The 22,400-nt window shown below is 44.2% G+C and overlaps 1 protein-coding gene across 3 annotated transcripts in view; it reads left to right on the top strand.

Moving 5' to 3' along the window:
• DYM (dymeclin) overlaps nt 1-20,516 on the top strand; it is a 209,911-nt gene extending 189,395 nt beyond the window's left edge. For all 3 annotated transcript variants that reach the window (XM_058823249.1, XM_058823248.1, XM_058823247.1), the window contains one exon: nt 18,015-20,516. In XM_058823249.1, coding sequence (XP_058679232.1) covers nt 18,015-18,164 — 150 coding nt within the window. In that variant the 3' untranslated portion in view covers nt 18,165-20,516. The remainder of the gene's footprint in view (nt 1-18,014) is intronic.
• The last annotated feature ends 1,884 nt before the right edge of the window (nt 20,517-22,400 follow it).

The following is a 22,400-nucleotide window of genomic DNA, read 5'->3' as shown; positions in this document are numbered from 1 at the left end:
GGAGTAATAGATAGTAAAACTAAATAATATAAATGCAAATATAATGAAAGTATTACATGTAGGGTTCTCAGAAGCACTGGTGAGGGTTTCACTGGCATCAGGGTTATGTCGACAGCTGTAGTTTTAAAATCAAGTATGTTGTCTGTTTTTATTCTCTCCTTTACATCTTGCTTGTAGTTAGATTACAGTTCTCTAGGAAAGAAGCATCCTGTTCGTACAGAAGACATGTTTGTCCTACTGAAATCCAGGGAAGCACATTTCATTCCAGGATAAAGGAATGCATCAGAGATGGATATTGCACAAGAATCCAAGGTAGCTTGGGAGGGTGGTGCTTGGGTGAGTGACTGGAGTACAGTGATTCTGCAGCTCAGGAATGAGGTGCATTGGCCAAGATGAGGATGAAGGGTGGGCTAGCACAGGACACTCCTATTCCCAAGCTGCTGTCTGCATGGAGACTAATATTTACATGGAGGCTTACTGTCTGTCCCCTCCACCCCTAAAGATTATTCCAGTTACCTTCTGGAAGCTGCGTTCTGGGTTCAGTCACTTCATTCCCGAGTCATTGCTTTCTTTGCAAAGCTCAACAATTGCATTGGAGTGAAATCACCTTATCCTGGATTTGCCGTAGCTGCTTCCAAAGAGATTCCATAATACTTTTATGCAGGTTAGTCTCCTGCAGAAGGCTGGGCAGTGTTTTGGCTATCCCAAAAAAAAAAAGTTTAAAGAAAAATGCGCAGACAACAAGGTCGTACCTGCCCAACCAGGACTGCCATGGACTAGGTAACAGTAACAATTTAATTGTATAAATGCAAATGTAATAAAATTAATACAGTAATATCTACTGAGACTTAATTTTTCAATAAATGAGAAAGGGAAAATAAACCAATTCTAGCAGCAGGTTGATCAGCGGTGCAGGAGTTTGCTGTTTCTCTCCCATGGTCTTCTTCACCTTGCCATGACTGGAATTCCCTTTGTTGCTCTGCAGAGCTGTAACTGCAGCCACAGCCCTGTACCCAGCTGAGCTGAATAATGCCTCAGCCTTGGCTGTGGCACTCTGTGGGTTATAATTAACTAGCTCCCATTAAGGCAACAGATGAAAATTCATGCAGTTACATGCAAAAGCTTTAGAAGATGAAGTAGTGTCATGTAACAAGAGGTGTTAAAGGAGGCTTTGTTTCTTTTTTTTTGCTCAGGATAAGGGTTAAAGTTTTAAATGAAAAGAAGGTAAATTCAGAGTAAGGTATAAGGAAGAAATTTTTTATAATGTAGGGAGGTAAAATACACATTGCCTGGGGAGGTGAAGGATGATCCATCCCTGACAGGGTCCAAGGCCAGTTGGATGGGGCTTAGAGCAACCTGGAACCTGTGTCCCTGCCCATGGCAGGAAGTGGCACTGAATAAGCTTTGAAGGTCCCTCCCACACCATTCTGGGATTCTATGACTCTATGAAATAATTATGTAATTCTTTATGCTACCTGTAGAGAGCAGAAAAATATTTCTGTAAGGGACACAAGGGAAGTCTACTGCAAAGATCTTCTCCTTCCTTGGACCTGAAGAATCTGGTGGCAGTCCACTGGTGACAGTCAGGGTGAGAGGGACCCTTTCAGCATCTTCAGCTCATACCCAGTGAAATGTGCTCCAGCTGGTTCTCAGCCATGAGGACACTATTGAGCTGTGATGAGCAGAAACTGTTAGGAGTGAAGTTTTGGAGGAGAATAATGTAACTTGTGACATTTTCTGTCATCCATGATGAGGAATGTATGACATTATATGGAAGAGCATCCCTGCACAAGACAGTAAATGGTGAGGGGCTGATGTTGGGTGCTCTGCAAGCTTTGTGGAGGAGAAGGGTCAGGAGATGACACACAAACTCCAGTCTACTAAAGGGAGTGTGGATTACCAAAAGAGATCAGTGAAATATTTCTTTATCCACAGCTGAACTCTGGCCTTTCATTGCAATGTGAAATAACCAGCAAGGTTAGCAATAAGTTCTGATTCAGAACTTATTCAGCTCTTCAGAGCTCTTCAGACACTCCATTGGCTGTCTGTGCATCTATTTTAAATTAATTGTGCAATTTAAAAATAAAGAACCAGTCCCAAAATTTAATTTTTCAGTGGCACTTAGAAAGATGGTGTAATTTAAACTAGAAGAAGAATGTTTTGACTAGATATTAGGAAAGAATTCTTGACTATGAGGGTGGTGAGTGCCTGACACAAGGTTTCCCAAAGAAGCTGTGGCTGCCCCTGGATCCCTAGAAATGTCCAAGGCCAGTCTGGACAGGGCTTGGAGCACCATGGGATAGTGGAAGGTGTCCCTGCCCAAGGCAGGGGGTTGGAATGCGATGGACTTTAAGGCCCCTTCGAATCAAACCATTCTACAATTCTCTCATTCTCTTACTTTGTGAGAAGGAAGGGCACAAGTAAGAGACTTTGAGCAGAAAAATTTAAGCTTTACACAGATTCTAACATGACACAGTCTGTCTTTGTGTATCTGTTGTTTGACACCATTAGATTGACTGATTTCATTGGTTTAAGGAAGCTGCTACAAGAAAGAGATACTAAGTGCAAGGCAGAAGGCAAGCTCTGGAGAAACAGGAGGATGGGAAAGCAGTGTGAGAGTTTCCAAGTTGCTCCCCATGGCAACAGAGCTCTGACCTGGGTAAACAACTCTCTGCACGTGTACGTTTTTCAAAGCTACTTCCATTCTGCTAACTGCTGGCCTGCCACATCATTTGAACTCTCTTAACCTTCAAGGGTGATCCCATTTTTTCTGCAAGAGAGCACAGAGGAGCTTCCCTGCCCAGAGCTGGAGAGCTTTGGCTTTGCAGGAGATTGGCAGAAGCCCCGCACTTATGAGCAGCCCAAAACTCCCTGTCCAACACATCTTACAGGAGGGCTTCCAGCCAGAGCCCAGCCCCTGCTCACTTCAGAGCTGTATAATTGCTCAAGCTAAATAACATTCCCCAAGTTTCCCTCCCTAGAAAGCCTCCCTATACTTTTATTACGTTTTTTGCTGTGACTAAATCTGCCTCACATGTGTTGTGCAGCCTCCCCTCGCTCCATTGCATATGTTGTGAGTCCAATGAAAAGCACAGTGCCAAAGGCACTGCATTCGCATGACGTGTTGTTTCCAAATATCTTGCAGCTTTGGTCAAAATAAAGTAAAATTACGCTGAAATGCCCTGACCCCTTTCTTCCCCTGCTCAGTTGAAAGCTATTTCCAACCTGTGTATTCCTTTTCTACTGCAAACCTTCACTGCAGGCAGAGTAGCTGAAAAGTATAAAAAGTTGCATTTAAAATGAATTTATTAATTTGTTTGATTAATAAAGTCCCACATTATCCCCCCTCCATCAAGAAAAAGAAGTATTCACCACTTTTTAAATAAAGCGTAATAAAGTGTTGTGTCAGAGGCCAAGAACTTTATCCCAAAAGGTGCAAAATTTAATGGGTTATGACAACTAAATACAAGATAAAGGGAGAAAAAAATCATGTAACTTCTAATTATACTCATCCAATTGCTCTTCCACTTATAAGGTTTAGCTGTCTTTTCTGAATTAGTCTTTTGAATTAAGTTTCCATAATATGTGGCAGATTGAGAAAAACAGTCCTCAGAAAATTTCTGCCCTGGATGACAGATGAACTAGATAATGGAGTATAATCTCTTCCATTTTCATGATTTTGACACGTTTTCACTTCTGTGTGTATGTTTAAATCAAGGAATCAAAATAAGTTTGAGTACAGAATATAAATCCCAGACAAAATTACAGCTTTCATTGCAATGTTGGGTTAAATGTAAACAGCAGGAATGTTACAGATATCTTCTAATTAAATGCATAAATCAGAGGAATGTCTTGAATGTTTACAGCAACTGCACCAAGAAGTGAGAATGAGGAAGAGATGTACTTTGTCAGCTGATGGCTGCGTCCCCTGCATTCCCATACAGAGTTTAATTTTGTCACAACCTTTGGTACAAGTTGCAAAGCTTCTCTCCAGTTGATTTACAGGCTGTTTGTTCCTGCTGAGGATGATTAGAGATGGAAATGGCTTTTTCCTAGCCAAGCAGGGGTTTCTCATATCTGTCATCATTGCTGAGGACTCTGGTGTTAGGATTTGGAGGGCAGCTGGTTTAGACCACCCTGCCTTTTTTGTCACTGTAGATGTTCTGGGGTATCAGATGATGGTATTGAATCTTAAATCCACATGGATTTAGGCTGGGTTTATGATAAGATTTTAATTCTAAACCCACAATCTGTTGAGCTCACAAACAAAGGCTGATTTTTCTTGACTGTGTCCTCATGTTGACTCTCTTGCCTTACAAATCCTACTATGCTCCCTTCTACCCAGGTTTTCTCCTTGTCCTTTAAGTTAGAAAAACCCTCTTAGACCAGCGAGTCAAACCATTCCCCAGCACTGCCAAGGCCACCCATGTCCCCCACAAATGCCACATCCACATGGCTTTTAAACTCCTCCAGGGATGGGGCAGCCACAGCTGCTCTGGACAACCTGTGCCAGGGCCTCACCACCCTCACAGCCGAAAATTTCTTCCTTATATCCCATCTAACCCTGTCCTCTGGCAGTTTAAAGCCATTGCTCTGATGTTTAAACTCTGGGGAGAGCAACCAACCTGTGGATTATGAGCTGGGGCTTGAGGGCAGTCAGTGTAGCAGTGGGGTGAGAATTTCCCATCTTGATGATGCTGTAGCAGCAGCATCCAAAGCTGCACGAGAGAGATTTCCCTTCCTTCACTGCAGCATGTGAGCTATCAAAAACCACAGCAAAGATGGTTTCTATAGATGGGAAGCCAGAGGCTGGATAGTGATGGGTAATTCGCTGAGGGAAGGTCCCTCGAGTCTATGGGAGACTGGCAGCTCCAAAACATGTAAGGAAATTTTGTGTTTGTGGAGTGGGAGGAGAGCACAGGCCTTCAACTTACACATTGTCCTTGGTGTGAGACCCATGAGATCCAAGTGGTGCCTGTAGTTCTGAGCAGAGTCAGGCAGCAAAAGTTTACTTGAATTCCTGGTGCTTGTCTGCCCCACCAGGACTTGCCAAGCTGCTGAGCTAAGGCCAGCAAGGCCTGATTGTTGTCACCAGGGTAAACAAACCTGGCTTGAATGCACAGGGAGGAAGGGGCAGATATGTTCAATAACAGAGGAACATAGTAGCATTTATGAAAGAATTCCCCAGCCTGAGGTGGGGAGTTCTCTAGAAATTTTTGATTCATGTCCTAAAGACAGTCTTTACCAGGATAAGTCTTAATACAAAAGAAGTGTCAGTGAAGGCAAAAAATATGGAAATGCTACATCTAAAGCATAGTGAAAAAGAAAACAGAAATAATTTTAATTCATTATTGAAACAGCAACTCACTTGGGGCCCTTTTTCAGATTGAGGTGATTGTTTGCATTAGGGGAAAAAAAAGCAGTTTCACTATAGGAGAGTGCTACTTTTTAAACTGGTGGCTGCAGGATGACACCAAACATACAGATCCCTTTTGGTTGCAGTCAGCTCCTGTACTCAGACAGTCAAGGAGATTGCCCTTGAACCAGTTGGCCAGGTTCAAGATTTGCAAAGATGTCTTAACACTTTAAGGAATCCTTGTCCTGCTCATACTTAGCCTTTCTCCTTTCTACACACTGCTTGCTTCTATCATTTATAAAGACATGTCTTCAACCTAATTTGAAATTGCTATTGCAACCTACATTATTATAATGGAATATAGAATAAAATATAGCATAGAATGAGCAACCTAAAATTCCATTTAAGAAAAGGCGTCCTGGTTATTTGTTGAGGTCAACTTAACACAGCCCCCTCCCCTGATTTTGGTTTGTCTTCAAGGACTTTTGGCATTAAGGCAATTTTTTAAATAAAGCTGTGAAGTCCACATTCACAAAATTACCGTGCAAATGTACACATTTGGCACCAGCTCCTTGGCTGGCAGTCCTGGCAGAGATAAGGCTGCAGTCTGGCACTGTGTGCTATGGCTGGAAAGGTTTAACTGTCACTTGACATTTCACTCCTCAAGACAAATAAATGGGATTTCCTCCATGCAGCAGGGCAGCACTGCTCATCTCGCAGCACAGTCTGTCTTTTTGCAGAGGCTTGAAATTCTTAAGAAGGGAGTATGTCCACTGGGGTGTACATTTTCCAGTTTGGGGAGATTAGGGAGCCAAAGGTCTGCCGGCTCAATAGGGTGTTAGTCAGCACGTCCTGAGCTTCAGGCAGATAAGGGTCCACTTCCTAGGCTGCCCTGATCTAAGAGTTAACAGTTGGTGACAGCGAGTCTGTCTCTGTTCTTTAGTCATTGTTATAATTTTTTGTAATATTTACAGGCCTGGCTCTCTCAGATTAAAAAGTACAAAATCAAAAGGAGGTCTTCCTCCGTGGGCGCTGGGGGTGGGGGAGGATGTTTGGGCTTGGCACGCGGCTCCACCGCCGCGCTGGGTGGGAGGGACCGGAGCAGGATGTCGGCGCGGGCCTCAGCTCTGTGGCTGCTGTGAGGAAAACTCAAACCTCGTCTAGTGACCTTCAGGAGCCCTCCACACCAGGAAACATGCTGCGAATGTCAGCCCCCAGGATGCAAATCAAAGGTGTTAACCTCAGCTGGGAGAGTGGGCCTTGTCTCCCTGGTTGATGCACGAAGCCAAGGCCTAGGCAGCGCATCAACCCTTGTACAGTGATAACGGAGAGGAACAGGGTCCCAGTTGTCCAAAGGAATGTTCTTTTTGGCTTGGCGGGATGTTTTGGAGGCAGTGTTGAACTGATGTGTAGTGAAAGCATGTCTGGGACCTCATCACTGGAAAAGTATGCAAACTGAATCACTGTGCTCTTCTCCTGCCACCTTTTGTGTTGGGGGAATATGGTCTACACAAATAAATGAGAAAACAAAACAACTGTGACATGGTAGTAACTCTAGATTTGGGGTGAAAGAAACAGGCAGATGAAAACAGCATTTTGACCTCTCAATCCTTTTGGTTCTGCTGGATTATCCCAAGACTGTATTAGAGCAGAGAAAGGTCATATAGTAGTTTGCAAAAGGAAAAATCTTATAACTGTGAAATTAGTGGGGTTTATACTGTTATTGTGCTCCAGTCTCTTCCCAGCTCAGATGCTGAAGAGCAGAGAGAGGAGTGCTGGAAACTCCGTAGATGGGTCACAGTCTCCATCAGCAAGAGCAGTGTAGGACCAAGTCAGATGACAAAATCTTCAGCTCCTTCTCCAGGGTGGAGGAAGAAAAACATAACCCTAGGCATGACAATCCTATGAAAAAAACAGAAAGTGGGAAAAAAGCTAAAAAAATATAAAAAGGGAGAAAAGGGTAGTATTACTGGGTCAGGATATGTACATTGTCCATACAGGGTTCCGGAGGTGCATCCCTCTGGCATCAAGGCAGAGTGCCAGAGTGATCAAGGCTTCTGTACCCTACCAAAACATGAAAGGGTGGGTCATGTTCTTAAAGTCCAGTAGTTTCCTTCACTGTCACATGCATATCCAGCACCTTCTGCTCGTTTTGTGCTGCTGATTGCATGGCACACACCATGGTGAGGGTTTTATTTGCACAGCAGTCGGATCTTTGGTGGGAGTAGGAGCCGGGCAGCAGGGAGAGGTTTATCTGGGGTTTGTTTCAGGACGGTGGGATGGTGCCGTAGCCTAGGTGGGGCAGCCATCCGTGATGTTATCTGGAGCACAAAGCATTTCCATGATAAACAACATTCCTTGTATTTTAGACTAGTCTGCTATCGAAGTCAAAACAACTGCTCTGGCTTAAACAGTAGCTCTCGCTGCTTGAAATGTAAAATACATAATTGGCTGTAAGATTTGTCTAGAGCAGATTCTCTGTGTCTTTTAATATATAGCTACACATATTAGTGTACATTCATTATTCAGCAGGGTTATTTTCTGTGAAGCTTCTGTCATTTGTGCACTTCATAGGCCCTTTTAAATCCTTTCCATTTAATGTTAAAAAAAGTTGTTATTGTTAAAAAAAGTTTAATAAATTATATCGATCAGACTAAAAGTGTGTAACTCACTTTTCAGAAAATAATTAGCAGATGGTTGTCTCTGACAGGAGAAGTGGAATATTGTTGGGCATTTATAATATTGGCTTTGTGTTTAAAAAAGGCTGATGAAGGGAATAAGGTCTGTCATTTTTATCCCAAAGTTAAAGCAGACTTTGTCCAGATACACAACTTAATTCTTCTCTACTGCCTTCACTTACAATATCTCCAAGAGGAGACTTTGCCTTTCCCAACCCTACCTCACCCTCCTTTGTGTTCTTCCACATTGTAGAAGAATAATAAAATAAAATAAACAAATTGCCTCGGAAGAATTATTTTGGTCTTTGGCAAGTGCTGAACCATAAAAAGCCTTTTCTTGTTTCATATAAGGGTTTCCCACTGACCAGGTGATACTGGGGCTCTGAGAGCACCATGAGCTTTTTCTGGAGGGAGCAGGCATCTTAGGATCTCACAGATCACAGAATCACAAAATCATTTGTGTTGGAAAAGTTCTCTAAGACCATCAAGTCCAACTATCCCCCCAGTACTGCCAAAACTACCATTGATCCACATCCCCAAGAGCGCATCCACACGGCTTTTAGATCCCTCCAGGGATGGTTATCTGCTCCAGGTCTGGTTGACTGCAGAACTGATCTTCCCCTGCCTTCTCTTGCTTCCTTGACTTTATAAATACATTTTCTGTCTTCTGCAGAGTGATCCAAACAGTACATGTGCATGTATGAACTCAGGACAACTTGAGCTTTTGCCCAATTTGAGATCTTCAAAGAGTTCTTCCTCATGAGATGTTCCCAGCTGATTTATTGCTGCCAATTTCTTAAACTTTACCTTCTGCACATTTGAAAAGTGGCAGAATTCATAGAATCGTAGAATCACTGAATGTTTTCAACTGGAAGGAACCTTAAAGCTCAATTTGTTCAAACCCCCTGCCATGCGCAGGGACACCTTCCAGGTTGCTCAAATCTCACTCATAAAATTCTGGAAAGAAAAAAATACAGCCTTGAATCAGCTTTGTTTGGCAAGTGAGTGATATTTTGGAGTTTGGAAAGTTTCATAAGGTGCAGGGTTTAGTTCTGAGAATTTGAAAATTAATGTATTTCTAAGCCCTTCTTTGAGGGTACTGCTAAGGCATTATGGTCTTAACTGTGAGTTGAGGTATCTAAAATCTAGTTCTAATCTTGTAACTTTTTGATAGTGGGTTTATAAGTCTTCTATATAAAGGTGTTAATGATGAGTGATTTCTAAACTCACTTCAGTTTTAACAAAAATGTTTGCTGAAAGCCTACTGTTTTTCGTGGTTGTGTAAAGCCTTGCACATTAATCTAGAGAAGAATGGCTTGCAGGCTGAAGCACAGGAAGCCAGGGCTTAAACTTACTTGCATCTTCCTTACCAGTGTTAAAAATAGGGACTGTTGTTATGAAATGTGCATTTTCTGCAAATCCCATGGTAGGAAAGGCTTATATGTCTGCTTCATATCCATAAAAGTTTTGTGAGTTGATAGACTCATCCCCATTTGTGCTTTGGTGCCCTTTAATGCCACTGAGAAATGGGTTCAGGGATTATTCAGTTTTTCAGATTTTAATTCCCTAAATTCAAAAACACACAAAGGATTTTACTTATTTGTCTGAGTGGTTGGTGTATGTACATAACAAGTGCTAGAGCGAGGTCAGGACCAGAACTGTTTCTGTCAATTGGGTCAGTAGCTTTGTTTCTTCCATGTGTTTAACTCTCTTCTTGGTTAGGTTTTTTTTTTTCCATGTTAAAAACATCCTTTGTTTGAATTGTTGTCATTTTGAGTTGTTCAGTTTTTGCTCAGACCTGTGTTCTTTCTTTTAAAAGGCCACTGTATTTTCTGAGAATTACCATTCTTTCAGGTTAAGCCCTGAAGTGAATGAAAGTTCTGGTTTTTGTTGATGGTACCTCATTTACACGTCCTGCCTTCATCCTCATGCTTCAAGTGTATTACATACATCAATCTCTTTCTTTTCTTTTTATTTGGTACAGCAAACATGCATTGTATTTTCTGCAGTGTTGGAAATGTCCTCATAGTGTTTCTGTTGTTTTCTGTCTCCACGGTCTGACAAGTCTGCCTCCTGGCTGTTGAGCAGTCCTCTAGGAAATGTTCTGGAAAGATCTGTGTCCATCTAGACAACATGGCATAGAGAACAATCCTGGCAGGGAAAGCAAATTATAGTTAGGGCTATAAATCCTTGAACTGTGACAATAAATGTCAGGATGCATAAAATGTACGTAGAGATTAATGATACTTAACCATGTGTGACACATAGGTTTGGTTCAGTCTTTCATCTTGGTTATCTTTTCCTCCCATTCCAAAATTTCTTCAGGTCGACACAGGATCTCTGAAGCTGAACAGAAACTCAAATCCTTCAAACTAAGGGATTAGTTTGAATTAGGGATAGAATCCTACAATAGTTTGGGTTGAAAGGAAGTTTAAAGCTCATTGCATCCCACCCCCTGCCATGGGCAGGGACACCTCCCACTGTCCCAGGCTGCTCCCAGCCCCATCCAGCCTGGCCTGGGGCACTGCCAGGGATCCAGGGGCAGCCACAGCTGCTCTGGGCACCCTGGGCCAGGGCCTGCCCACCCTCCCAGCCAGCAATTCCTAATTCCCAATGTGCCAAAATCTGTGCCTGCCCTCTGGCAGTGGGAGCCATTGCCTGGGTGCTGTCCCTGCCTGCCTTGTCCCCAGGGGCTGTGCAGCTCTCCGGGAGCCCCTGGAGGCCCTGGCAGGGGCTCTGAGGTGTCCCTGGAGCTTCTCTGGTGCAGCTGAACAGCCCCAGCTCCCCCAGCCTGTCTTTATAGCTGCTGACCAGTGATCCTGTTTGTTTTTGGTGCTGTCTGGAAGTAGCCCAGAGTCCAGGTGTTTCTGATGTGGAACCAAACAGATCCTGAAATACCAGATACCTGACCTTGTCCTAAGCTCAGATATATTCATTTATACAGAGCTTTTCGAATCTGTGCAGATAACAGCCTGGTATGAGGACAAAAATGGCACAGTTTGGGACTATTGACATTTATCAGCAAGTTTCCTTTCCTGGAAGGTAAAGAGACATGTGTATATGTGTTTGTGTCTCTGAATTTCTAGGACTTTAAAGTTCTCATTATTTGCTATTCTATTCCAGACAGAAAAGCAGTCTTCTTATGGTACCCTGCAAAGCTTTGTGCCCTGGCAGGTTTGCCACAAATATTTAACTCATTTAACTAATTGTGTTTTTACCAATAATTATCTAGGCAGAACTGTTTGATTGATTTTTCCCAAAATGACCTGGCTTCTCAGTACTCTATAAAAAAATTGGTAATTGCTGAACTCTGACCAGAGGCACGTCTGCTTCTCTGGCAGTAGTTCACATCCGACACTGAAAATTCACTGTTGAGCATTTGTTTTCCTGGAGCTGTGGTTGTACAAACCTTTACTCAAAGGGATCTGAAAACAGAAATCACATATCAATGAAACTTGCTGAAACAGTTCTCTCTCTGTAGATTAACTCCCCTACCCTCCTGGACCTGGAAGATGGTGACCCATTAGAATGTGGGTTACCTGTCTTACTGAATTTTGCTCCCTGGGAACAATGTTGTTGTCTACTACAGCTTGTGTAGTGGCTTAAACTTTAATCATTCTATTATTTTAAATAATACTGTATTTAATATATATTTATTAAATAATATGTAATATACTTATTATATTTAGCTTGTGCACAGATGGCTTTGAATCTCTTATTACCCTAAGTTTTATATTTTTTTCCACCTCCCTGCCATGCTCTGAGCCCCCATTTTCTTCACTGTCTTTCCGTTTGCACCTATTCCTTAGGCAGATCTCTGAACAAGATGTGTGGCTCACACTTAGTCTAGCACATTTCCTGTTTGCTTCCTTCATCTCCCCACCATCATCCTCTGTGCTGTGAGCCCGAGGAGGAGAAAAAGATGGTATCAGGCAGGTGTGGTGTAGCCCATACAGATACTTCACCAGAGCCACACACTTTCTGTCTGCAGTCAAAGAGAAGCACTACAGACACGAACAGAACCTGAGAAAGATGAAACAGCCTTAACACCCCACGAGAACTAAGCCATTGCAAAAATTCAATCTGTCAGTATCTTGGAGCGAGCACTGAGACATTTTCTTCCACGAATTGTGGTCTGTTAAAGAGCTCAAGTCCTTGTATTTATATAAAACTCAAATATATCAATGTTTCCATATGTACCTGTATATCCATACCATGAACAGTGTGCCAGGCATGATTGTTGTTGAGTTGTTGTCAAGATCCTTGGCCATTAATTTGACTTAGATTGGTATTTTGGGGACCAGATTTCCAAGTGGCATTGAGGACTTGGCAGTCAAATACAGGTGTCATTCCTCTGCCCAAAATCCTCACAGATTGCTATGTTTGGTGCAAGGCAGGTTTTAGGGGCGATTCTTGCTGGGGTAAATATTCATTATAGACCCTATAACAGAGGCTTGGTACAGTGCTGAACCTGAGCCCTCTTTTTTTCCTCTGCCATTTGATGTATTTTGCTAATGAGGTCCAATCCTACAGATGCTCTGCAGGCAATACTGCTATATTTAGCAGAAACCATATGAAACACATAATTTGCCATCAAGTCATTAGGTTACCAAACAGGATTCATGGTAAGCTTTTCAAACACAGAAAAATCCCATTTTCAGAAAGACTTTGAAGCTTTGAATTGATGTAAAGTTCACATGAATTTGACTCTCAAATGTGTTCAGACTCCTTTGAAAGCAGCACTTCTCTGCTCAAAGAGTCACCTGCTTTTGAAAATACTGACTCGTGCTTGATTGCTGTTTCAGAAACCAGAGTTTCCAATCAGAACTTGAGGAAAAGAGTGTTCTCCAGGTTTTTATTAATCCAGCTCTTTAATTTCTTTAGTTTCCACAGTGACTGCCCCATATCTTTGATGAATGCTGCTTTTCATCCAGCAGAACATCTAGATCAGGGAAGAAGCAAAGACATTGCTCTTAAAGCAGCTCCATCTGCCCTTGCCCGTGTTATCTGAGCGGAGATCATCCACTGACCTAACACTGTATCCTTAGAGCAGCTCTGAGGGTTCATTTGGAGGGAAGGGGATGTTTTATTTAATGTATGGCTCAAGCCTTATAGCTCAGATGCCGCTGAGCTGCCTGGAGCAGAGCCAGGTGCACTGGCCGTGATGTTCCCTTCCTCAACGTTAACTGAAAAAAACCCAAACCAAACCAGAAAAAAAAAACCCAACAAAACAAAAACCCAACAAAACTCCCCAATGTTGTTGAACTTCTGTGGTGGGGGAGTTACTGCACTGCAGTTCTGTGTCTGTTCATAGGACTTCCCGTGGTTTTTCATCTAATCATGTGATTGACAATGCAGACCGTCTGCAAAGTTCTCGGTCTGTCTCATTTGTACCCTTATCCCAACCACGAAATCTGACTTCTGCTTTGTCTGGCAGAAGAAAACAAGATAGGGTGATGTGGTGGGGTGATTCACTGGAGCTGATAAGTGGTGTCTGTATTTAAACTGTGCCGTCCAAACTGTAATGTTACCTCTGTCTCTCACGTTTTCAAGGACTTTCTCAGGCTGATTTATTTTAAACTATCTGGGGTTGTCTGTCCCTCTATGGGATGGCAAGAAATGCAAATAATGGGCTCGAATGGACCTGTTTATGTCAAGGCAAGGAGTTCAGTAATTTAGATAGTGAACATTGTTGTATATTGGATCAAAACAGGGTTTGGGTTGGGAGAGACTTTAAAGCTCATCTCATTCCACCCCCTGCCATGAACAGGGACACCTTCTGTCATCCCAGATTGCTCCAAGCCCCATCCAGCCTGGCCTGGGGCACTGCCAGGGATCCAGGGGCAGCCACAGCTGCTCTGGGCACCCTGGGCCAGGGCCTGCCCACCCTCCCAGCCAGCAATTCCTAATTCCCAATGTGCCAAAATCTGTGCCTGCCCTCTGGCAGTGGGAGCCATTGCCTGGGTGCTGTCCCTGCCTGCCTTGTCCCCAGGGGCTGTGCAGCTCTCCTGGAGCCCCTGGAGGCCCTGGCAGGGGCTCTGAGGTGTCCCTGGAGCTTCTCTGGTGCAGCTGAACAGCCCCAGCTGTGCCAGGCTGGCTCCAGAGCAGAGGGGCTCCATCTTTCCACACCATCCATCCAAACAAACAGGGCAGTGAAGGAAAAAAAAGGGATGATTCATCCCATGCCAAGGCTTTTCCTCTGTCATTAATATTGCCATTTAAGATGTCTTAGCATGGTCTCTCTTTGTAAGTGGTGCTGAAAATCTGGTTCATTGGAGTGTCACCAGCTAGGGTGCCACTGTCTTTCCAGAAGTAAGTTGAATACAACAGCAGCAAGGCAGAAGAAAATAGATTTGTGCACTGCAGGTTTGATGTGCCACTTTGGCAATTTTGTTAACTGTGATAAAGTGCTCACCACTGCTGGCTGGGTTATTTCTGGGCATGCCCTGAGACCCGTGTGCCCTGGTTGCTTTACAGTGTCACCTGCTGTGTGTCTGCAGCACACAGCCAGGGCCCAAGGCTCCTGATCACTCCTTTGAAGCAGGACATACAGGAGACAAATGGCACAAATTGGAGTTTAAACATTCCTTGGACTGTCACCTGAAAATCTTGAAAAGTTTTTTGAAAATCTTAAAGCTTTTTGGCATCAATCAGGCTTTCTACATTGTCTTTAAATCCTGCTGTTACAAATTGTTATAAAGTCATTCTCTTAAAGAAGGAACTTTTGATGATTTTGTTTGTTAACAAATTCTGTTTTCAGTGAACACTCTGTTAGTGAAACAGTGTGGGTAGTTTTTTTATCTCAACAGTGGATGGCTGACATGGTTAATCTTGCAAGTTACGTCATAGAATCATTGAGGTTGGAAAAGCCCTCTAAGATCATTGAGTTCAAACATTAACTCAGCAGGACTGTGCTCACTACTAAACCATATTCCCAAGTGCTGCATCCACACCCCAAAGATGCTGGTGCAGTTCTCTCTGTGCTGGACCTCTAGGATTTCTCATTTTAAATGAATTAGAAAACATAGCCAGCACACAGCTGTGGGTCATTGCAGTCATCTAAAGAATGTGGGTTTGAATTGCTGGCCTGGAATTCTAATTTTTCATGTCTCATCAGCAATGCATTGAGTTGTCCTGAGCTTGCTGTTCAGGTGGACCCTCAAAAATCCATCACTCCTAATGTTATCTACATTCTTTTTATATAGCCTCAATCAAAACTGTGTATAAGTAGTGGCAGTGTGTATTACTGCTCTCCTTAAAAATCTCATTCTCCTTGTCTGCATTTCCAAGACAACCCCGCAGGCAGTTCAAAGCACATGTTGAGTGTCAGAGAGTCCAGGCTGACTGCGCTGAGTTACACTCAGCCTTCAATCTGAAATTGATTATTAAATTGCTGTGGTGCGATTGCAATAAATGGCAACATCGATCAGCCTGAAGAGAGGCTGAATAATAAAATCAATGCATGGCTTATTGCCTGAAAATATGAATGCACCTGAGCCATTTTATGCTGCCCTTGCAGCCGAGAGATAATGGGATAGTAAGACCTGAGCATCTCAGATGCAGCTGTTGGAATTTCTGATGTAATTTTGCCTAGTGTTTTGAGGCTGAAGATGTTTTTTAAGCTGCACAAGAGCCCAAGAATGGTCCCAGGCTACTGCCATGAATGTTTGCAGAGCCAGTAGCTACATCTGTAACCTGAAGGTGAAAAAGAAGGTTGTGTTTAATTCAATTAAAATTAGAATCTTGAATGACTTTCCCCTCCTTCCCTCCCAGAAGGGCTACATGGGCTGCATCCCTGGTGAGAAGCGTGCCACCCCTGGGGTGAAGAGTGGCAGCTGAGTGAGACTTTTCTCTGGCTGGAAGTGCTGCCATGGTGTGATCGTGAGGTTGAGCCATTCATTCTGCTGATGCAGTGCTGAACAGAACGTGCTCCTGTCTGCCCTGACCACAAGCCAGGAAGTTTTGGAAGGAAGTGGGGAAGATTACACTGAGGATAAGAAGACTAGAATGTCAGGGCTTTTTTAAGCAAAATAAATACTAATGAAAATATACATGAGGGCTTGGTTGGGGGGGTGATAGAGGGGGAAGACAGGGACAACTTCAGAACTGGGAGCTGAGTTGGGAAGGGATAGGAATGTCAATGAAAAGGAGGATCTCACAAGGCTGGTGAGAAAAGAAAGGTTAGGTGAGTACAAAAGAGAAAAGTATGCTAAAGAGAGAGGATGAGGATGCAGTGGAAAGGAGTTGGCGTGGCAGTAGGCTGGGAGATTGGAAGTGAGAGGTGGGGGGTGAGTAGGGGTCTAAATTACGTAAGAGTGAAAAAACCAAAGTGATGCAGAAGATTGAACAGGCTGGTCAAAACAGACTTGGAGAGGAGAGGTTGTAGAGAGGTGGTGGAAAGTGGTTTAGACGCACAGAACGGCTGTGGGAGAGTTCTCTACCACAAACTGCATGTCTGGCACAGGAAATTAAACTTGCTGATGTACCTTTGAGATTCTGGGCTTTGAACTCAACAGGGGTTAGATGCAGAGGAGCCTTTAACAGCCCTACCTTTAGCTGCCTCACTTCCTTGAACAGAGATAATGCAGAATCCTTTAGGTTGGAAAAGCTTCCAAGATCTTGGAGTTCAGCCGCTCTCCCAGCAGTGCCAAGGCCACCACCAACCCATGTCCCAGGTGCCACATCCACATATTTCTACAACTTTTCTACAAGTTGTACGCGTTTTCTGAATCCAAGAGTACAAATAACATGGGAGCATTGAAGTTAAATACCTAACCTTGAAAACCAAGTGTCCAAGAAATGCCCCCTCAAAGGAGACTGATCCCGCCAGAATTCTTGTACCCTAAAGGCAAGGAAACAGGACACTGAGCTCAAGAAATAGGGTAGGGAATCCCTTCATTATTAATGGGCAAAGAGGCTCCTTAGCCATTGCTGTGCTTGTTCTGATCATGTCACACGGAGGAGTTTATTCTTAGTCTTAGCCACAGCCTTATAAATAATAAAATGGGTCATGTTTTATCTTACCCTAGTGATCATTGCAATGCGGCTTTTGCCTGAGACTCTGCCAAGCTCAGACACAGGCAACATTTAGAAGTGGATAAAGTGAAGAGCACAATGCAAAAGTAGACTCAGCTCTTTCCAAAATACACACTTACCAAGAGTGAACCTGGTGGGTTTGCAGTGTGCACTGCTTTGGGAGGGGAAAAAATGAGAAAAATGGGAACTTGAGGTTGCAGTGTCTGTCTCTTCTCTCTGGTGACTGGTACAGACCCAGAGAGAATGGCTGGAGCTCTGCCAGGGAGGTTTAGGTTGGATCTCAGGGAAAGGCTCTTCCCCAGAGGGTGCTGGCACTGCCCAGGCTCCCCAGGGATGGGCACAGCCCCGAGGCTGCCAGAGCTCCAGGAGCCTTTGGACAGCGCTGCCAGGGATGCACAGGGTGGGATTGCTGGGGGTCTCTGCAGGGCAGGAGCTGGGCTGGGTGATCCTGGTGGGTCCCTTCCAGCTTGGGATATTCTGTGATCCTATGATACCATAAACTGCATTTATGCTTTCAGCCTTTTCAGAGGATTTTCCTGCTAAGGAGCCAAGTACAATTAATGGCAAAATTTTTTTTAAGGGAAAATGCAGTAAATATGTTTGTACTTGCACAAGCAAGAAGGCTTTTGAGGGGCTGCTAAAAATGAGTTTTCCTTGAGACCTTTGTGTTTTGTAGAGGATTCACGTGTTTAGTCTGTTAACAGGCAAATGGATTGTGACCAATGGTAAAAGGCTTGAATACAATATGCTAATGTAGCATTTAATTCAAAGAAGAAATTATAAATGTTCTTTTTTATCCTATAAATATTTTCCTTGGGTTCTAATGGTTTAGTTCCTTCCCTTATTTTTTTCACCAAACCTCTTTCTTCAGTGTTTATGTGGGCTGTGTGTTTGTAAGCAGACATGCAAACCTTCCCTCACTGGACTCTGGCTTCTTGTTGCAGAAGTTCCCCGAGCTGAAGTTTAAGTACGTGGAGGAGGAGCAGCCTGAGGAGTTCTTCATCCCCTACGTGTGGTCCCTGGTGTACAACTCTGCCGTGGCCCTGTACTGGAACCCCCGTGACATCCAGCTCTTCACCATGGACTCGGGCTGAGGGACACCCGGCCAGGCCAGCCCCGCTCCATCCTACGGGAATTGAACCTCTGCATCCCTTCCAACCTGACCCCTCCAGCTGCCCCCGTGACCCCAGAGCCAGTGTCCAGCCCGGCCTCACGCTGGGACAGACTGCTGTGGGGCACTGGTGGCTTGTAGGCAACCTTGTGTTTATAGTCCGTAACCTAGAGCTTGTTTGATGAAAATGAGGCCTTACACATGGGGTATGATGTTACTACCAACCACAAACCTGATCGTCCTTTTAACTTAACAGGCTACATGAGATTGCAGGCTTTGATTTGGAAGCAGTATTTGTATTTTTGGCTCTTTGGAGCGGGCAGCTTCCTTGGGTCAAGCTTTTTATGGTCTCTTGGATGCTGCCGTGGGTTGCTCGTTACCTAATCCTTGTTTCCACTCACAGCCCTTCGTTTCTGTGGCACTGTCAAGGCTGCAGCCCTTAAATTGCTGTCTACGCTGTCATCAGAGGGAACTAAGCAAGCAGCATCTTAATCAGGTTAGCTCCCAGGCAGATTCAAAACACTTGATTTAGATGTTTGTGGGAGGATTTTCAATAGCAAGTCTTCTGTTGTTGTTGTTGTTTGACTGACAAATACTCTCCAGAGGGCAAGAAACACCTGCTTTTGGAGTCAAGTCCCTTACAGACTTGTTTTTCTGTGCTCCTGTGCAAAATTGTTCCTGGAAATTGAGCGTGTAAGGGAAGAGGGGAAAAAAAGTCCAAAGAAAATAATTACAAGATTGTAAAATAGACCAGTGTCCTGTAAATCTGTGCTTAATGGTGACAGTGTGTTTTGGGGATCCTTGACGAAGCTCTGTGTTGAAAACCTCCTCTTGGCTTTTAAAGTTTTATGGCAGAAGTATAAATTTATCTGAATGTAGAATACTACTCTCTTTTTTGGTTGTTTTCAAGTGCCCTTTCCTGATATACCTGTTCCAGCAGTGGGAAAAGCAAAAGAAGTGGTGTGATTTTGAAAGAAATTTCATTTTTCAAAGTGGGGATTGTATTTTGGGGATGCCTGTTGCACACACGTGCACCCACTCTCCTCGTCCCACGTGCTGCTGTGTGGGGGACTGTCAGCAGTGCATTGCATGCCAAAACTTCAATTTCAAGGAATTAGTTCTTGAAGATGCGTGGCAACCCTCTGTATTCACTGCCTGCTCCAGCATGTTCTGTTTGTTGACCTGAGGAATCGGGTGCGTTTGCTTTCAGAAAGTCCTTTGAATGGCTTTAAATAGAATTTCTTGCACCGTTTCATCCCTCTGAAGGATGTGCTAAGATTGTACTTCCCTTTTATCTGCTTATTTAGAGACAGAAGTCCATTTGAGTCCTACACAAATGGAAATGCTGGCTATAAAAAAAAAAAAAAAAAAAAAAAAAAAAAACGCTTTCCAAATTTATTTAAATATAGCTGCAAAGGGATATATAGAGCCCACGAGCATTTAGGGTTTTGAAATGGCAGAAGCTTTTGAGAAAAGATGATGGTAAGACTGGAGATGCAGTGTTTTCTTAGGCAAATAGGAGAAATTAATGAACCATGACTGAGCTGCACATAAGTTGATCTCTATTTTTGATTTATTCTGTTTTGTTTTGGTCTTTGAGCAAACGTCAAAAGGGGATAACTATTCTTGGTTACTGTAGTGATTTGCAATTTTGTCTTTATTAAAAGACTAAGAGTGTTTGTGAGTCAACAGGGCTGCCCAGATTTGGAAAGGTCAGTCTGAAGATGCACTTTTAAACCGTGGGTTCTAAAGCTGCTGGGCTGGCTCGATGTTCATCTGTTTTAAACACTCCGGGCTGAGCAGCACCAGAGAGGCCCTGCCAGGGCAGACGCTGCTCAGCCAGGTGTCAGACTGCAGAAAACCTGATTTCTCTGTGAAAGGGCTTTTTGCAAGAGAGGAGCAGATAAAGCAGCAGTCTGATAGAAAAGGTCCAGCAGCTGCTGAACCATCATCGGCGTCGCACAGAAAATTCTCTCTCGCTGTCCTCCCGTTGTGGTGACACTGAGGTGCAGAGGGTTTGTTCTGATGGCGTCATTTCCTTGTGTGTGTCATGAAATGCCCTGCTCCTGGGTCCCAGCTGGTTTGGAACAGCTGGAGTTACCACCTAAAGCCAAAACAGCAGAGCCAGACCAAGATTTGGGCAGAAAATCATGCTGGTCCCATTGGCTCTCCCAAGAGCTCGAGTGTGACGTGGGCCTGGCAGTGTCCTGACATCTGCAGTCTGGTATGGTCACAAATACTCTGTTTTTCCTTCACCTTAGGGATCCTTTTCATTACTTTGTGTGGAAGATTTATTATGCATAATTACAAAAATAAAAAAAGATGAAACAGTCAATACAGGGTGGTGTGTTTTATGTCACGGGTCTTGACGTGATCATCAGGCCCAACCTGATCAAGGTATTATAATGTCCTCCATGATGTGCAGTTAAGAAGAGTGTAAATTTATTTGTCGTATAATGTAGAGGAAGGAACATGTCATGCTGCAGTGTCACATGGAATGTCACCTCTTGCCAGCTCAGCTTTAAAGGTCACAGCAGCCATGGCCTGGAAAGGCACTGGGAATGCACAGCCATGGGGGGAAGCAGAGAGGGGACAGGGTTGTCCACACAAGACCAGACCTGATGTGTTCTGCACCTTCACATTCCCTTTTCTGTCCATTTCAGCTGATGGTGTCTCTGGTTTTGGGGTGTAGGGTGGGTGTTGCACCAAGACCTTCTTCTGACCACACTCAAATTTGGGGTGCCCTAACTGTGGCCTTCCAGTACATGCATGTACTGACAGGAGAGCTGGAGAGGGACTTTGGGAGGAGGCCTGGAAGGACAGAAAAAGAGGGAATGGCTTCTGACTGCCAGAGGGCAGGGACGGATGGGATGGATGGGATATTGGGAATTAGGAATTGCTGGCTGGGAGGGTGGGCAGGCCCTGGCCCAGGGTGCCCAGAGCAGCTGTGGCTGCCCCTGGATCCCTGGCAGTGCCCCAGGCCAGGCTGGATGGGGCTGGGAGCAGCCTGGGACAGTGGGAGGTGTCCCTGCACATGGCAGGGGGGGTTGGAACAAGGTGGGTTTTAAGGTCCCTTCCAACCCAGACCATTCTGAGATTCTATTACAATACTCTTGCTCTGAGTGCAGATCACTGCTGTCAGCACCTGCTGTGGCTCCCTGAGCAGATCTGCAGAAGGAATCCATCACTTCAGGGCTGGGCAGGAGAAGGCAGGTCTGTTCTCAGAGGACCAACCCTTCCAGAAGACCAAACGGGCAGCAAAGTCAGCTGCTGTGTAAGTTGTTGGTGAGGAGGGAGTTGTGGAGCCTCATGCACGTGTCCCTGGCGAGGCAGAAATCCTCCTGCCTCAGGCAATGGAGTGAAACTCTGCTCTTGCTGTGAAAGAAAGATGGGAGTGAGGGGCGACAGCTGGAAGAGAGAAATGCACTGGACATCATCCACTTTGACAAAAGCAGCTCAAAAACCTGCCAGATTTCTTGGTATTTCTTGACCCTGATAGCCTAAAACCAAAGAGTATTGGCAAGTTACAGGGGGAAAAAACCCAAGCTGTTTTGTACGTGCCACTAGATTGTTGATCTACCAGTTAAACAGGAAAGGAAGAAGCAAACAACTCCCCTCCCTTCTTTGGAAACTCTAAAGATTTTGTACAACCTTTTCTACTGGTTTTATCATTGCATATGTTGTCTAATTCAGCCAAGTAAAGGTCAAATCTCATATTTAGTCAGCCCCAGGCTCTCTTGTAATTGATTGGGCTTGGTCTGCAAAAACTCCACCTTCTGTGCTGGAAGAGCAGGAGTTTTCTAATGCATTTCACTTCCTAGAATCACCTGACCACTGCAAATCCTTCCCTATTTCTACCCATTCCCCCTTTGGCCACCTTACCTAAAAATGTGTACTGTAAAATTCAACATCCCAGCTGCTTTGTGCTGGATTCATTGTTAATTTTGGGATTCGAGGGAGTTGTTATTATTCCCATATTTATTGTATTTCATTTCTAACAGCTAGCAGGTGCTGAAGGTGACAGCTGCACACCTGGGAGCAAGACACAACAGCCTCGTCCTGAGCCCCTGGGTTCTGAGGGCTCAGCTCTGGGCAGGTCCTGGCAGCAGCCGTGGTGGCTGTGAGCTCTGGCTGTGCTGCAGGTGTCCCTGGAGACTGAGTCACAGTGGATGCCACAAGGTTGGTGGTGGAGGTTAGGCTGGATGGGGCTGGGAATTGC

The sequence above is a fragment of the Ammospiza caudacuta genome, chromosome Z (assembly GCF_027887145.1).
Source record: "Ammospiza caudacuta isolate bAmmCau1 chromosome Z, bAmmCau1.pri, whole genome shotgun sequence".
In the NCBI taxonomy this organism is placed as follows: domain Eukaryota; kingdom Metazoa; phylum Chordata; class Aves; order Passeriformes; family Passerellidae; genus Ammospiza; species Ammospiza caudacuta.
The sequence above is the reverse complement of the archived record's forward strand: the minus strand, read 5'-3'. Positions and strand labels throughout refer to the sequence as shown.